Here is a 17,606-nt window from a genome sequence, read left to right on the forward strand (position 1 = left end):
ACCTTTCTCTGCAACTGATCGGAGACGCGCATTATACGATTGTACATTTTACAGGATTAGAAAGGGGGATCCTTCTTGCTTAGGGGCATGATTTTTTAGTAAAACTATGGGCTGGAGGATATGGGCTATAGGCCCAAAATACAGCCCAATATACAACATGGGCTTAGAAAGCCTTCCTGAACGGGTTCCGAGTCGGTAAAAGTTTTCCGCGGCAAAACCACGCTACTGCTCTACTGATCACGTTCTGCATTAAACCCTAGCTTTCTGGAACTTGGGGGGGGTGATAGGGTTTACAATTATCGAATTCCAGTTCCGCTTGCTACTAGTATGGAGTCTTCTGATGGAGATTGCTCGTTTCAAGTCTCACCGGAAACCGAGGGGTTTTTGTGCGAGCGATTATTGGATCAGAAACAGCCTATCTCGGAGCGATTTAGAGCCCTTTTCTCTCTTCGCAACCTCCGTGGTGCGGGGCCTCGCAATGCGCTTATCCAAGGTATGTTTTATGTATCTATTTATGAATGTTTTTCCAAGCGATTAAGAGCCCTTTAATATGGAATTTTAGCTAATCTTCCACGGCCTTAAATGTGAAAGTTAGAGCATGAAAACTTGCTTGATTGAAGCTAAAGCAGAAAGATGTTGGCAAAAATCTAATAAACCTAGCTTCCTCTAGATCATATTGTGTGGCGTCTTTTTTTATTTCCCCCTTTATTCTGATTGCATTCTTAATTTAAACGAACCATTTAGTTCTTTTCTTTATGATTGGGCAACAAAGAAAAACCACACCACAGTGCTTTGATGTCAATATTTGCTACTTCAGCGACTAGGGATAGTTCGAACCTGCTTGCACATGAGGCCGCATTTGCTTTGGGTCAGATGCAAGATGCAGATGCTATTCCTGCCTTAGAAGCTGTTCTAAATGATCTTTCATTGCACCCTATTGTTCGCCATGAGGTATTATGCTTTTAAATCTTGATGTATAATATATATCAGTGAGTGACTTTCTTTCACTAGTTGTCCATATGAATGCTATATCTCAGGCTGCAGAAGCTCTTGGAGCGATTGGTTCAGAGCATAATGTTCCACTTCTTAAGAATAGTTTAGCTTCAGATCCAGCTCAGGAAGTTCGAGAAACCTGTGAACTAGCACTGAGTCGGATTGAGGAGCTCAAGAGTACCTCAGTTTCAGAATCATCTCGTTTCTTGTCAGTTGACCCTGCCGCACCAGCTGCTTGTTCTTCTGTACGAGAACTTAGGTAGTCATTTTAATATATATGATGGTTTACTAGTCACTTATCTCACTGATAGCTTTCTTCATAACTTGATCCTCTTCTATGTTTTTAAGGGAGGTTCTACTAAGTGAAGATAAGAGCATGTATGAGCGTTATGCCGCTCTTTTTGCTCTTCGGAACCTTGGAGAAGAGGAAGCTATCTCTGCTATTGTTGAATCCCTAGGTGCAAATAGTGCTCTGCTACGGCATGAGGTTATTCTCAATCTCCTGCTCCATGGCCCCTTTAACACTGAATAGAAGTAATGAATTATAATTGATAGTGTTTTACATGTTTACGGAATGGCATTGCCGGTGATGCCATATTTCTGATGCATTATAATTCGTACTGAATGCAGCAAGGATATATAGAACTTCTTTATTAGTCGAAAATATTCTTCCTGCCAATCAAGTCCAATTTTATGAAAATCTTGTTATTGACTACCAGAAGATCTTTTCCAAATCGGTTACAAGTAATGAGTAAATTTTTGGAAGCTAATGAAAAAAGAGTCTAAGTGGACTGCCTAATGGAGTGTTTTGGTGGTTGAAATTGTTCATGATGGATGTCTGTATCATGTTAAAATTTGTTCACATTTTCTTGAACCTCCTGTAATCCTGCATTACCAGGACTCTAATGTAAAGTCAATTTTTTCGGAGCTACTAGGTTCTGTTGGTACAAAGATCCATTAAAGTGGTGAGTCATTGATGCTGTATTTTCCGGACAATGGTGTCTAATAGAATAGCGTGGACAAATTCGTCACTTCCTCCTTCCTTTTTCTGAATGTACAATCAGACTTGATTGTACTCCGTTGGCATGCAATCAAATTTCTTATATTATCAACTTCTTACGCCTTTCTGAATTTGATTGGGGCCAGGTTGCTTATGTCTTAGGCCAACTGCAGAATAAGAAGGCATCACTTGCACTTTCCCAGGTTCTTAGAGATGTAAATGAACATCCTATGGTCAGACATGAAGCAGCTGAGGCTCTTGGTTCGATTGCAGGTCTGACCTATATTTCTATTTTGATCATGAATGCAAAAGAAAGTTGTAATTGATCCATAGTTTATTGAAAGTTTTATGTTTCAATATTTCTTACAAGTACGTCAGGTGCAGTCTTTGAATGTGCTTCATCTGATTCTTTTGAAAAAGATGATCTGACTCAGCTGAGAGATGTGCATGTACCGAGGTAGAAATTATATAAAAAACCTAACGTCTTATACCTAATGTGGCTGTCCCATGGGCAATCAGTCGGAGTAGGAGGGGTCTATCTTGTGCACTCAGCATTACTTACTAAATAGACACTTACCATAATGCACCAAGATACAAGCACTTCAACTTAGCTGCTCCGGTTTAGCACCTAATGGCTTGTTGGTTCATCAATTTTATAAATAAAAGAATAAAGCTAATTTCAGTTGTATGTGTATACTCGATCTGCTATATGCATTCCCTGTTTCATTTTCATTGATTCTCATACTATTCTCATCTTGTAGACAATCAATGTATTGCACTACTTGAGGAATTTGCCAAGGACCCTGAACCCATCGTCTCACAGAGCTGTGAAGTTGCTCTCAGCATGCTTGAGTTTGAGAGATCAGGAAAATCCTTTGAGGTAACTGAAAACAAGAAATATTTTGAGACTTTTAGTTAAGACTATATTTATCATTGGTGGTATCTGAGATCTATTCTTCTGCAGTACCTTTTCATGCAGGCACCTCAAGTGCAGCAGGCTTCGTGTTAAGTTGGATTTCTGTTTTTGGGCAACTTTGCCTGTACTGTTTCCCAGAGAATGTCCTGATATGCAGCCCAACTTCTGTTTGTTTGATAGAGTCAAATGATTCTGATCCTATGGGCAAGCAGTGGTTGAGGAGTATTGATTCAACAAATGCGTGATACCCGTATATTTCTGGACAAGTACCTCAGGGAGTTCGTTCTAGTCTGTCTTCTCTCCTAGGTTTTTAGTACTAATGAAGGGACAAAAAAAGCATACTTCACATTCTCTTCTGCCTTCATTTCTAATTCTTGTGTATGTACACTTTCCACAAATTGTAGATCTTTTTGTGGACAAAATTAGTATATTATTAGTCCACCTACGATAACTATTATGACAGTTGATTGTTGGCGGGACAAGACACGAAATTGAAGGTGAATTTTACATTCAAGGTGGGATTATATTTCGATACGTATTTCATTTTATATGTCATGGATTGTGGTTGAACATGCGATTGGCATGCATGTGTTATATGTTTGGTGTTCTGTTGAATGCAACTCATGCCCGTTAACTTGGGACAGAATGGCTTGACCACATATACAAGTGACCTGGAAAATACAAAATGCGAACTTGTGATATTATCTATCAGACCATTGAAAATAAGTTTGGTACATAACCATCACTCGTTGTTTGGTCAATTAGAAGGGGAACTCTTATCATTGGCATCATATAAAAAGTTACTTCAAATAACAATGACATGCTATAAATACAATTTTGAGATTCATTTTTCAATAGCAACAGTATAGAGAGTATTAGCATAATTTTCTTTGTTATAACTTATACTATACATCCCAACGGAATTATGTTGTTATTTGAAAAATTACGAATATATTTAAAAAATTATGATATTGAATTGTCATGAGAGAGTGTTTGTTAAATATCATTAATTTTAGGGGGCAACTACAGCTTTTAAATATAAAAAATATTTATAATTTGATAAATTATAAGAAATCTCGTTATAATTTAATCTAATTACAGATCGAATTAAAACCAACTAAAAAAACAAAAATCTATTTGGGCCGAAAAAGATGGGGAATTAGCCTAAACTAAGTTGTCCGCCACAAAGTTTGAACAGCAAACGACAAGCCCATAGAAATAAAGCCCGCACGGGTGCTTGTGTTTTTGTAGGAAGAAGAGCAGTAAAGATTCCTTTTAGGCTGAATAATAATAATCAGGATTCAACCCCATGAAATGATGATGTGATTTGTTTATAAAAGTTCCTTCCTTTGGACTCTCTTTTTTGTGGTTTAAACTATTCATAAATATATTTATTCATTCTCTGCAGAGCCCAAACCCCATATATATATATAGTACAAGCAGTTTTCCACTCTGCAAAAAAAGGCAAGAAAAAGATTAGTGTTTTTCCGAAGGGAAAGGGGGAATGGCGAGCCCTCCGAAGCCGTGGAAGGCTGAGTATGCTAAGTCGTCGAGATCATCATGCAAGACTTGCAAGAACCCCATTGAAAAGGAAAATCTCAGGCTTGGGAAGATGGTCCAGGCCTCCCAATTTGATGGCTTCATGCCTGTAAACATTTATTTACCCCCTTTCTCACTCTTATTCCACTTTGATGGGATGAAATTTTAGTCGTTCTTGGTGTTTCTTGATAAAGCCCTAAATCCTTTTTCCCACATATGACAATGTGGGTTCTTTCATTTGCTTCACTTTTTTTAGTAATGCTATCTGTGCACTCTCCTCTTGCAACTTTTGTCCCTTTATTTTAAGTCAAATTGTCTTTCACTACTTTTTGCTTCATTTTCACATACCCGTTTTCTTCCCTAAATTCTGTACAATTTCCTGTTCGTTGTACCTGGGTTTGACACATCTTTTTCATGGTTCTATAAAGAAAGTGTGCAGTGTGGTAGTCTATACCACACTATTACCAGTGTGGTAGTTTCTAATATACTTTGAGGTTTCTTGAACTCATTTACATTTTTGGTCTAAACTCTTTAAACTGACTCCGTAAGTTGTTTAGAGTTCTTTGTTGTTAATTTTGGGACAGGTGGAAAAAGAGAAGAACTGTTTGTTTATGCCTCTTGACTTAAGTTTGTTTCTTGAGCCAGATGTGGAACCATGCTGCTTGTATCTTGAGGAAAGCAAATCAGATAAAATCGTAAGTATTTCAAATTTTAAATAAAACTATATCTGTCTTGAATTGAAAAGGCAAATAATTGATTCCGGTGATTTCCTGATTCATGCACAATGCTACTTTCAGGGTTGATGATGTTGAAGGGTTAGAATTGCTTCGTTGGGAAGATCAGCAGAAGATCAGGAAGTATATTGATGGTGCTGTGATGTCAAATTCCTCTGCTCCTGCTGTTGTAGAATGCGGCATTGAAGTTTCACAAACTTCTCGCGCAACTTGTCGCTGCTGCAACCTAAAGATTGTGAAAGGAGAGGTGGGTATTAACTTGATAATAATTGTATGGATAAGGTTGAAACTTAAAGAACAACATTTTTCTCTATGTGCTGTAGGATAATTGATGCTGTAAATTGTTTTCTACTTTTTGAAGCTTTACTGGAAGCGATTCATATTTTTGTTTATATATATATATGTATATATCGGTTTTCTTCTTTTGTTAGATTCGCATTTCAACTAAGCCTGAAGGTCAAGGTCCCAGAGGGTTATCTTGGAACCATGCCAAGTGTTACATGGAAAAATCCCCAACTTCTCAAGTAGAGAAATTTTCTGGATGGGAAAGTCTTTCAGCCTCTGACCATGCTGCGATTATTTCACTCGTCAAGAAGAATCCATCCACATCAAAAGGTTTGACATTTGATTTAGTTTGGCTAATTGGTTTCTTGTCTATGTCACACACTTCTTTGTTTCAGGCACAAAAGTGGGGCATGAGGAAGAGAGAGAAGTATTGCAAGAATCAACATCTAAAGGTGGTGCCAAGAGGAAAAGAGCCTTGGAAAGTGATCAGAAATCAAAAATTTCTAAAGCTGGAGGAAACGCTTCTTCCGAGAAGAATTCCTCTTCAAGTAATACTAAAAGTTTAGAAGATGAACACTCTAAAGCATCTGTCCTGGAAAGCCAACTGGAGACGCAGACCAGGGCATTGTGGGACCTTAAAGATGAGCTCAAAAAGTATGTCACCACATCAGAGTTAAGAGAGATGCTTGAAGCCAATGAGCAGGACTCAAGAGGATCAGAACTTGATCTGCGAGAACGCTGGTAATATTTCAGCTTCTTCCTGATAATCATTAACCAAATAAGACGACCCACTTTTGACTCATTTGATGTACCAATACTGGTAACGGAATATAAAAGTGAAATATATGTCTGGTGTCAAGTTCTTTTTTTTTTTTTTGTTAGAGACATAATGGCTTAACCTAATTTTACTCCTTTTCCAGTGTCAGGCTTGAGTTATTTATGATGTCTCAAATCTTACTTTTTCTTGCTTGACAGTTGTGGTTGTTTCTACTCACTAGCTATATATGTTCTGCAAGAAAATGTTATAATACCCATTTGATTATGCTTTATTCCATAATTTATTTTTTCAAAGTGCGGATTTCCGTCAATCTTAGTTGTCACTACGATATGATTATTTAGAAGCATATTACACTTTTATGCTAAATTTATTGTATTACATGCATTTTGATATTCTTGTTTTGTATCTCAATCTTGGTTTGTTCAGTGCTGATGGAATGCTCTTTGGAGCACTTGTGAAGTGCCCTATGTGTTCTGGATCTCTCCATTATTCCTCAAGCATGTATAGATGTGGTGGATATTTATCAGAGTGGAGCAAGTGTTCATATTCTACAACTGAACCTCAGCGTGTTAAGGCCAAGTGGAAAATCCCTGAAGAAACAGGAAACGAGTATCTTCTGAAGGTAAATTTACTAAAACAATATAAACCTTCCCTGGGCTTGCTTACTTCGTGTTATGTTTAAGCTTAAGAGTTGGTTTTGCTGTTGAATTGATGTTCACAGTGGTTTAAATCGCAAAAAATGAAAAAACCTGAACGAATGCTTCCTCCAACTACGCCCGGTGGGTCATCAGGCAGTAAAGCTGCTAATGGGCCACGCCAATCTTCCATGGTTGAAAATATTGGAGATCTAAAAGTGTCCATTGCTGGTGTACCTAATGGGTCAATGGTATTTCCTTTTTTTCACTTTCTTGTTCCTTCTCTCCTGTTATCTTAAAGATAATAACTGTTTCATAACTTCATGAAGGGATTGTTGGATTAGTTTCCTTTTATGAAAAGAATGCTTCCTTTGCAGGAGGAGTGGAAGCACAAAATTGAGGGAGCTGGTGGACAAGTTCATATGAAGATCAAAAAAGGTTCATAGTCATGTGCTTAATATAGGGGTTTATTTCAATCTCCTTTGTAGTATTAAAATTTTATGTTCCTTCACTTTATGTTAATTTTACAGAAACCAACTGCTTAGTTGTCTGCGGAGTGCTGGATGATAGTGCTGCTGAGATGAAAAAGGCGAGGTAATGCTGAACAGTGCAACATATTTCCTGCGAGTCTTGACCTTACTTTCTTTTTGTGCTTTTCCACCACTCAAGTATTCCATCTTGGCAGGAGGATGAAGATACCAATTGTGAGGGAAGATTATTTGGTTGATTGCATAAAAAGACAGAAAAAGCTCCCCTTTGACTTGTACCTAGTAGAAACCACTGAAAAGACACATGGTATGGCTACTGTCAAGGTGAAGGGGCAAAGTGCAGTACATGAGTCTTCTGGCTTACAAGATTCTGGCCACATTCTTGAGGATGGAAAAAGTATTTACAATACAACACTGAATATGTCTGACTTGTCAACTGGTGTTAATAGGTAAGTTCTTTTCTTAAAAAATTATTTTATGAAATCGCCAATGGCAATTCAATTTGAAATAGGTTTAAAAAAATCGAAACCGCACCTTGAGCACCGCAAATTAAAGTTACCATTGATTGGATTACTTTTGATCTCACGCCAATCTTTCCATGTCATTGAAGTTCATTTTGGTTGAGTACATACACCTGTATATTCCTGGCTCTATGGTACCATACTAACAAAATCTTCTTATTGTTTGCCACATGGTACAGAGATCTCTAGTATGTTATTTCTATGATATGCCATGAACTGCATTTAGTTTTTGGTCTGAATAGTTCCTCTCCCATGATGTGTGAAAATCTTTCTGGCATTGCTGATATGTGTTCACTTGTGTTCTCAGGATGTTTGCTTTCACTTACGTATTCTCTTACATAATCTTTCTTGCCCTGTCTGTGAAGTTATTACATTCTTCAAATCATCCAAGATGACAAAAGCTCTGATTGTTATGTGTTTCGGAAATGGGGTCGAGTTGGAAATGAAAAAATTGGGGGAAACAAGTTGGAAGAAATGTCTAAATCTGATGCGATTCATGAATTCAAGCGTTTGTTTCTTGAGAAGACTGGGAACTCGTGGGAGTCATGGGAAGATAAAAAGGATTTTCACAAGCAACCAGGGAGATTCTATCCGTTGGACATTGTATGCTACTTTCTTTTTCCCTTTTGCTTGGAAGTTTTGTCCACTGGATGTTCAAAGCTATTTAATCAAAATCCTCTAATGCATTCAGTGTGATTGTTGGGGATTCTTTGCAGGATTATGGGGTCAAAGATTTATCTAAGAAAAAACAGCTTAATTTCTCAAGCAGCCAACTTGCACCTCAGTTGGTAGAATTGATGAAGATGCTTTTCAATGTGGAGACATACAGGTTTCAGGAATTTATTCTTGTATAAAAATTTTATAGTTTACGTTGCATGATTGATCTGAAAGATGTTATCCAGGGCTGCTATGATGGAATTTGAGATCAATTTGTCTGAAATGCCACTGGGGAAACTCAGCAAAAGTAATATCCAAAAAGGTGCATCTATCTTGCTTTATCATATGTTACTGCAAAATGCCTCTGTGGACTTTATGTTGATCATATTGTTATACTTTATTTTTCAGGTTTTGAGGCTTTAACTCAGATACAGAATTTGTTAAATGGTACGGCCTATGCTCCTAATGTCAAAGAGAGTCTTCTAGTTGATGCTAGCAACCGATTTTTCACGGTTATTCCTTCCATCCATCCACATGTTATTAAGGATGAGGATGAGTTTAAAGCAAAGGTACATGGTGATGGCACTTCTTTTGTCCTAGGCGTTTTTTAGGCTGCTGTATATTTTTCTAATTCATGCAAACTCTTCCATCTTTGCTCCCAAATCAAATTTAGAGTGCCTTCTTAGACAAGTAAATATCAGTATGTTGCAATAGAAGTGACTTCTGATTTAGCCATTCATCTTGTGGAAGTGGTAACTTTCTTGGAGACTAATGTGAGCCTGTGATAGACTATGCTTGATACAGTGGAGAAAATCTTGAAAGCATTTCCATGTAGGAACACCTTTTCTTCTTTAGGGTCCTTGGTTTGGTTTCCTTTTCTTTCTTCCAATCCATGTCTTTATCTATCGTCCATTTTCTTTTCCAGCCTAGACAATGATATTTGTTTCCAGCTGTGCAATGATCTGCTTACATGTATTTTCCCAGGTGAAAATGCTGGAAGCTCTCCAGGATATTGAGATAGCTTCCAGATTAGTTGGTTTTGATGCTGATAGCGATGAATCTATTGATGAGAAGTATTCAAAGTTACGGTGCCAAATTTCTCCTCTTTCTCACGATAGTGAAGACTTTCAACTGATTGAGAAGTATCTCAATACAACACATGCTCCTACACATACAGTGGGTGTTCCTTTTCCTACCACTCGCCCTTTTTCTCTTTTGTGTTGATTTTCCTTCTTTTTGTTTAATAATGTACTACTTATACTTCCAATTTTATGATTGAGTTGATGAGCATGTCTGAACAACAGTAAAATTTAAATTTTGCATCATCCCAGGAATGGGCTCTTGAATTGGAGGAAGTGTTTTCTCTTGAAAGGGAAGGGGAAGTGGATAAGTATCAGCCTTATCGCGCGAAACTCAAAAACAGGATGCTTCTCTGGCATGGTGGGTTGTGATGTCTATGCATGGCAAATTATTACTCGGACAGCATATACTTATATGTGAAATAGTGAGAATGAACAGTGGTGCTATAATATTTTGTTTCATACAGGATCACGGTTGACCAACTTTGTTGGTATCCTTAGCCAAGGATTAAGAATTGCTCCCCCAGAAGCCCCAGCAACAGGCTACATGGTCTTCTTCTATTTCTCTACCGTATTTGTATGAAATTCTAATTAGCTAGTTTCATATATGTACTTACTTTGAAAAGCTTTTATGATGTGTAGTTTGGGAAGGGAGTTTACTTTGCCGACCTGGTAAGTAAGAGTGCTCAGTACTGTTACACGGACCGGAAGAATCCAGTGGGACTGATGCTTCTCAGTGAAGTTGCCTTAGGCGAGGTTTATGAGCTAACCAAGTCACAGGTGACATGAAGTCGTCATTTTTCCTCTAAGCTGTCACTTTTATTACATTGTTGGCTTGTATATCTCGATTCACTTATTCAAGCATAGGTCTCGTGTTCTTGATGCTCTAAATACTTGGAAGTCTTCTCATGTACAATTTTGTTGTATTTTGCATTTTCATCCAGTACATGGATAAACCTCCTAAAGGAAAGCACTCCACAAAAGGGCTTGGCAAGAAAGTGCCTCTAGAGTCAGAACATGTGAAATGGAAGGACGAAGTAGTTGTACCGTGTGGAAAACCGGTGGCATCAAAAGTCAAGACATCAGAGCTCATGTATAACGAATATATTGTCTATAATACAGCTCAAGTAAGTATTTTCACTGCCTGATCTCCCCTTGTTTCCCTGGAAATGAATGAGCCACATGTATATTTTGCGAACAAAGAATGCCAGATGATGCTCCTCTCGTTATCTTGTAATTATATTAGTTTACGCGCGGACTCCAAATGGTTCTCGGCAAAAGTTTCTACACGTTGAGTTTGATATTGACCGACTCTGTGTTTTTGTAGGTCAAGATGCAGTTCCTACTGAAGGTGAGGTTCCATCACAAGAGGTGAGACCCAAACGTCAAGTAGATCTTTAGATATGTATAGTAATGTAAAGAACGAAACGCGTCATTTTGGGTAGTAGGTTTTATCATCATCTTCGTAACCATATGTCCCTGCCACTGATATCTTTGGTGTAATGCGAATTGAATCTCACTTAGATCTCATTTTGGGGTTCTCGGGAGATCTAAGGGGTCATCGTTTCAGGGTAGTGCGTCGCTTCTCTAAGTAATGCCGTTCATCCTGGACATTTAATCTATGAATTCGCGTTTTGCTGAACTATTCAAGGTGGTGTGATTTATCTCCGATCGTTAAATTTACGTGAAAATGCTCGTCTATGCATATACAAGCAGGTTTATTCATTCGCTAGTGTTTGTTTGGCTACTTCCTGAAGACTTAGCACCTTTCTTTTTTCTTTAAATTAAATTAGAAACTCTCAGTACTGCCAAGCTAAAAATCCTACATATTCTGCACACAACATGAATAAAATTTTTATATTTTTTTACCCGAAAAAAAGAAAATCTACCCAGACATATATAAGCTCTGAATGAATGGACGGACATTCCTCCAAATCCATAATCGTGTTTTTTAAAGCTGGAAATTTGTTTTCAGGAAATGAATGAGATGCTATCTTTGTGGGGTTAGCTGAAGTCGTTTAATAATGCTGTTGAACCATTCGTCTGGACAGAGTCGTATTTCGTCATCTGCCTATGTATGATTTTACACGGGACCCATATCGTGTCTGTACAGTACGGTAATATCAAAATTTATTTCGAATTACTCTGTCGCAACCATAGGGCGATGTCGTCTCTGTACGGTATGGTAATACTAAATTTTATTTTGATTCATTCTATCGCAACCAAGTGAAATGGTATGCGGGGTATTTCCCAACTCAAATCTCCATACTCTTTTGAGATAATTGCAGTCTTAGAATTATAATTTAAGGGACTTTGTAATATTCATATCATATTTTCTTTAAATAGCTTGAAAGGGTATTAAAAATAGAGTCCATTTGTATTTTTATACTGCCATTAGATTTCTAACGATAAAATCATGTGCGCTACATTTGACCATTAGTCATACAGTAAAAATGGGCTGATAAACGAGAAAATCGTATTTTTGTTACCAAAATTTAGGGGTATTTTGTAATATTAGTACCACAAGGGCTGCTCTTTTTCTGTTTAATCACTACCGTGGTGTCAAGGGCCGTCCGCGTACTCGGCACCCTTGACGTGCATTTTGGCCACTCAACCGTTTTACATGGCCGACCACTCAGCTTCATTGACAGATGCTAGACATCCGCAGTCTTAGAGTCCTAGGTGTTGGTCTTTTATTGCTTTGTTATTTGCTTTCTGTTGTTTAAATTGCTCAGGGGGACGTTATGCCTCCTGAGGTACATTTTTCAGCTTTTTCAGTATCTAGTACTTTCAATAGGATTTATTTTTTTTAAGCCTATTATAGGGGGGAATGAGTATAAGAAGCTTGGCATAGTGACGTGTTAGAGTCCCCCTCAAGGCGATCCCCTTGCTCTAGCATCGTTGTTTATTGTATACGCATTTTTTAGCATTAATAAAAGCTCCTTTCTGAAATCGCGTGTGCAATTTGCTGTTGTGTGATTGTCCTCCCTATTGTGATTCCTGTCGATGCGTGTGCTGTGCGGGAGTGTGTGTTGAGATTGGTGGAAGTAGACAGCGGACTACTAGCTACACGTTGCGCTTTGAGGAAGGCCCCTCGTGAGAGGGGTCATGGGTTTTAGAAATGCATATTGTTGAGAATATATGAAGTTCTTTGTCATCTCATGATAAACAACAGATTCTATCTTGAAATCGGTAATGAATTGCATGCCTGAGATTTTGGGTAGGAGGTTAGAAGGCAAGACAATATCTTCATGGTATGCGTAGCTAACAAGTTCACGCGAATTCACTTATTCTTTTAGTGCTAAGAATTACTGTTAGACGGTCATAAAAGGTACCCTTCCAATTAAAGAGGTTAATTGAGGATACCAAATATATTGTGCACAAGAGATACCAAATAAATTGTATATGTGATACAAGTTCAAATTTAACGGAAGAAGTACTTAAATGGTGACACATAAATTCTTAACAAAATTGAAAATTATGGTATTAATATTACAAATTACACTAAATTTTTGTACTAATATCGTAATGTACCCTAAATTACACTACAAAAAATGCAATGTTCTCATTTTTTATCGCCCTTTGCATGAGTAAACAGCCACATGCGGCTCGCCATTGGTATAAAAAATGCATATCTAAATTATGATACCAAAACCTTGTCAAAAAAAAAAAAAAAAATATATTATGATACCAAAGAACTGTAAACGAAACCTATTTTCTTATATCATTTCTAGTTATTTTGAAAAATATATTACAAATATTTCACAATATTTTAAACTATGGTATCAAAAATATAATTTTCTCCGACTTTTTTTCTTTCAACTGATTTCCTGCCCATCTGGTGGCCCCTAATTCCCAGCCCATATACTTACAAACCCTAAGATAGTTGTTTGGACAGTTGTGATTTCTGAACTGGGCACCCACTACATTTTGTAATTTCCAACTTGTACTAAAGTATTACCCAAACAAAGTCTTGGTGTTGTATTCAAATCAGACCACACCACTCAACTCAACAAAGCGCTTCATCATCATTGGCTTTTACATTTAATGGAACTGCACTTACCTTCACCAGAAAGTGTCTGCAAAGGATTTAAAAAAAAACACAATTTCAAGAAAAGCAACAAAGATTAGCAGCAGTTCCCAGGTACGGCGTTCGGCGGAAATAAATTGTTTTTTTGGGACAACTATTGAAACGGGTTCATCCACAATTACACTAACATTCAATTCTTACACTATGTTACAAAAATTTAATTATAAAAGTAATGATTTCCTTTGAATTTTTCCTCCCCGGTGACGCAACACATATATAAAAATATGTATGTTATCTTTTTCTTTTATTTTATACATGATTAGGTTATTAAGTTTTCTTATTCAAGAGATATGAGTTTGAACTTTATTAAAATTATGTATTGAACTTGGCATTTTATGTGTCTGAATATAAGTTGGAAGTAGCAAAACATCACTCAAGATGCAATTTATCAAATTAATTGGTGAGACTATGAAGATCAAATTTATCAATGGGAAAAAAATATAATTTCGGTGCATTAACTATAGAGTGGTGGTATTTTCATACATATTTGTCCGATTTGAAAATTACAATTAAGGATTGTAATTATAAAAATAACACATTTAGTCCAAATCTTACTTGAAAAAGTCAAATTGATCATAAATAATCACATGCATTGTACGAGATCTAACTAGTTTGAGAATTTAAAAAATAACATCCCTATAATTATAAGATCAAAATTACATTTTTCCTTTTACCAACATCCTTATACAAGTTAATCAAGTGAAAGAAATATTTAATTTTATTTAGGTTTGTTTATATAGAGTAGTCATAGCCGACTTAAACCTGGCTAAATTGTATTGTGCAAATAAATAAAATATCCCCAATCATACCCCCTAACCCACCCAAAAGCCTGCAACAAGCCCTTCAAATTTCCACCATTTTTCTAGTGCACTCGTGCGCCTAAACAATTGAAAGGTATACCTCTTTTTTGCTTTCAAACTTTCTTCCTCTGTGTTCCTTTAACATGGCAACCGGGACTGGCTCACCCTGCGGCGCCTGCAAGTTTCTCCGCCGGAAGTGCGCGGCGGACTGTATTTTTGCACCGTATTTTTGGTCGGAGCAGGGCCCGGCAAGATTCGCGGCCATCCACAAGGTGTTCGGGGCCAGCAATGTGTCTAAACTCTTACTCCATGTGCCTGTTCCCGATCGCTGTGAGGCTGTATTCACCATCGCCTATGAAGCTCAAGCGAGGATTCGAGACCCGATTTATGGCTGCGTGGCTCATATGTTTGCCTTGCAACAACAGGTGATTAACACTTGTCTCATAATTGCATAACTGTTTTCATGGGTACGTACTAGGTCCGCTACTTACACGATTTCAAGAAAACATCGGACTTGTCCGTTCTCGTGTATATAATTAGTTTTGCTTTTTTGGGAATTTGGTGTGCGTAGGTAGCATATTTGGAAGCTCAGGTGATGCAGGTGAAAGCTCAGCTGGCAAGAAACATGATTGATGAATCATCAAGAAATGCGGAGATCAATGAATGGCCAATGAGCAGCGTGGCTGGAGGAATAATTGGATCATCACCAGTTACAACGTTGAATTACAATGTGAATTATTCCATCGCACCACCGCAGAGCGTGATGAGAGAACCATATAGCAAGAAGAGACCTCCACAGACTGACTTGTCTGAGCTTCAAGAACTGGCTCTTGCAATGATCAAGAATCAAAACTGATTACTCATATAAATATATACATATATGTAGAGAGAGAGACGCAGGCGCACACACACACGCAGAGACTTCATGTTCTTACTGCACTGTTGCTGGGAGCCCTGACGATGATGAAAAATGGTACCTAGCTAGTGTCAATCTTAACTTAGTTGTGAACTACAGTAGAAGTGATATTGTATACTAAGAACTAAGCATGAATTAATCACTCTCTTGTTTTCAATGTCTATGTAAGTCGTATCTCTTCAAATTATTATTGAAGAGAAATAGGAACACTAATTAATTCAGGCAATATCCCTTTTGACGTCAATATTCGCATCGAAAACGGACATTGGAGAAAGAGGTGTGAGTGGCTCTCACTAACATGGTCATCACATATAACACAATTCCCTCCTACATATTGCAGCCATGACTTATCTGATGTAGGCAGTTTTTTGTCTGAATTGCCAACCACAATATAAACACATTTCTTTGGGATTTTAAGAGGTCCCATTAGTAGTGCACTCCACATTACCGGCTAGACTTGTGGGGCAAATAACATCATTGCATCAACTGTTGGTTTCTCCATCTGATTGCATCTCTTTTGGCCTTGAATTGGTGGCAAGTTGTCCGTAATATGCAATCCTTCAAATGCAGCAGCCTGAGGCAAATGCCAGACACCCTCTTAGATGACTACAACCAATTTAGATGAAACAGATAGGCCTATCACCCTTGTGCCGTGTGGGGCAAAATGCTTTTCCAGTTCCATCAAATAAGTGCATAATTTATTTTGATACAACTATAGCAGGTGTCACTTTTTCCCATAAAACTCATAATCACGTATTTTTAGTTCTAAAAAGTCACGTGCTTATGGTTTTGGGATTAACAAGGCCCAAAATCATTTTTTTTTGGACTAAAAAGACGTGATTTTGAGTTTTATGACACTAAAAGCGTCACCTGCCATATATATATATATATATATATATATACAAAACTAAAATATTACCCTAAAAATGACGGGGGCAAAAATGCATTTAACCAAAATATTAAAAGTGAAAATGTTATTACAATAATGAAATGGATTTCTTGGTCCTTTGACTAATTGTATGACTTGGGGATTAGCAAAAAAGAAGAAAAGGGGGTGAAAGGTATGATTAGTGTTGAAGCAAACACAAAGGGTAGATAAGTATATATTAATAAGAAAGTGGGGTCGAATGTGTAGGGTTTATGGACTACTAGCTAAGTAGGTTTACCTAATATTAGTACTCTACTTATACAAATTTAATATATGATCAACACGACGACCTGTACTCAAATACATAGACCGTCTGTTCCCTGGATTGACTGCATCTGCCTCACCCATTTCGTTTGGGAAACTTAATTATCAAAAACGTTCATCTCCCTTCTTAATTTGTCCAAATCCTACAACCTTATTACACGCTATTAAACAATAAAAAGGAGATTAATTAGTTGAAGGGTCCATCGTAAATGGACAATTTGTTGTCAATTTCAGTTTCTAGAAACTTTTTTTTTTTTTTTTAGGGAATAAGAGAGCCATTTTAGTTGGTGAATGATCATTCAAATTAATTAGATAAATACTGTTCAAATAAAATAATTAGACAATTTAAATTCAGCGTTTTTGGATAAGCTCTAATTATTGTAAATGTTCATTAATTAATTTGGTCAGCTCTTGACAATAGCAACGAAACCTCCCACGAAAATTAAAGCTTATTAACTTAAAACCAATCAATTAGGCCATTTAAATGGTAGTAATTCGTTTAATTTATTTGGAAATTTATATGTTAAGTATATATCAAATTTTATTTCAAAACATAGTAAATTTCAATACGTCTTCGTTATTTGAAAAATTTATAAAGGCCTCTTCAAATGAAAATAATTATGTGGCCTAATGATGGTGATGCAGAAATTACTGCATTACTTTTGCTGATTTTTTCTAAAAAAACACATTTGAATTTTTTTTTTAAAAATAAAATTGAGGGTGGGTATCCATAAGGTATATAATTAGTCTATCAAAATATTTTTGGATGACTAAAAAACATAAAATATTATAATTCATAATTCAAAAGATCATTTTGTTCAACTCATCATAAAAATTGGATTAAAATATAATGGAGGCTAACAAAATGGGCTCATTAAGTTAAACATACGTTAAAATCAAGGGGGTGTTTGTAATTTTTGAACCAACGAGAAAATATTTATAATTATGTCAAACGTTAGACAAAATGATTGTAATTTATTCTA

At 36.8% G+C, this 17,606-nt stretch overlaps 3 protein-coding genes across 3 annotated transcripts; all 3 read left to right on the forward strand.

Moving 5' to 3' along the window:
- Positions 195–3,438, forward strand: LOC105163395 (deoxyhypusine hydroxylase-B). Its single transcript, XM_011081719.2, has 7 exons — positions 195–493; positions 818–951; positions 1,038–1,252; positions 1,342–1,480; positions 2,140–2,266; positions 2,755–2,873; positions 2,958–3,438. Exons 1-7 carry the CDS (start codon positions 328–330, stop codon positions 3,000–3,002), a joined length of 945 nt encoding a protein of 314 aa, XP_011080021.1. The 5' UTR covers positions 195–327; the 3' UTR covers positions 3,003–3,438.
- On the forward strand, positions 4,333–11,247 carry LOC105163396 (poly [ADP-ribose] polymerase 1). The gene is made up of 20 exons (XM_011081720.2): positions 4,333–4,557; positions 5,094–5,143; positions 5,246–5,429; positions 5,614–5,797; positions 5,863–6,208; positions 6,672–6,867; positions 6,967–7,131; positions 7,258–7,318; positions 7,411–7,474; positions 7,566–7,817; positions 8,255–8,492; positions 8,606–8,718; positions 8,792–8,868; positions 8,955–9,115; positions 9,531–9,722; positions 9,878–9,986; positions 10,093–10,175; positions 10,268–10,405; positions 10,570–10,752; positions 10,953–11,247. The coding sequence occupies exons 1-20, from the start codon at positions 4,414–4,416 to the stop codon at positions 10,998–11,000; spliced, it is 2,988 nt and encodes a 995-aa protein (XP_011080022.1). The 5' UTR covers positions 4,333–4,413; the 3' UTR covers positions 11,001–11,247.
- LOC105163397 (LOB domain-containing protein 16-like) lies at positions 14,512–15,772 on the forward strand. Its single transcript, XM_011081721.2, has 2 exons — positions 14,512–14,940; positions 15,087–15,772. The coding sequence occupies exons 1-2, from the start codon at positions 14,659–14,661 to the stop codon at positions 15,369–15,371; spliced, it is 567 nt and encodes a 188-aa protein (XP_011080023.1). The 5' UTR covers positions 14,512–14,658; the 3' UTR covers positions 15,372–15,772.

Source organism: Sesamum indicum, linkage group LG6, assembly GCF_000512975.1.
Source record: "Sesamum indicum cultivar Zhongzhi No. 13 linkage group LG6, S_indicum_v1.0, whole genome shotgun sequence".
Classification (NCBI taxonomy): Eukaryota; Viridiplantae; Streptophyta; class Magnoliopsida; order Lamiales; family Pedaliaceae; genus Sesamum; species Sesamum indicum.

Bases quoted from the DNA above. Each gene is read 5' to 3' on its own strand.
- LOC105163395 (XM_011081719.2), top strand. From the start codon at position 328: ATGGAGTCTTCTGATGGAGATTGCTCGTTTCAAGTCTCACCGGAAACC. The intron at 952-1,037 runs GTATTATGCTTT...GCTATATCTCAG, and splicing joins ACCCTATTGTTCGCCATGAG to GCTGCAGAAGCTCTTGGAGC. The intron at 1,481-2,139 runs GTTATTCTCAAT...GATTGGGGCCAG, and splicing joins GTGCTCTGCTACGGCATGAG to GTTGCTTATGTCTTAGGCCA.
- LOC105163396 (XM_011081720.2), top strand. From the start codon at position 4,414: ATGGCGAGCCCTCCGAAGCCGTGGAAGGCTGAGTATGCTAAGTCGTCG. The intron at 7,818-8,254 runs GTAAGTTCTTTT...CTGTCTGTGAAG, and splicing joins TTGTCAACTGGTGTTAATAG to TTATTACATTCTTCAAATCA. The intron at 8,493-8,605 runs GTATGCTACTTT...GATTCTTTGCAG, and splicing joins GATTCTATCCGTTGGACATT to GATTATGGGGTCAAAGATTT.
- LOC105163397 (XM_011081721.2), top strand. From the start codon at position 14,659: ATGGCAACCGGGACTGGCTCACCCTGCGGCGCCTGCAAGTTTCTCCGC. The intron at 14,941-15,086 runs GTGATTAACACT...TGGTGTGCGTAG, and splicing joins TGTTTGCCTTGCAACAACAG to GTAGCATATTTGGAAGCTCA.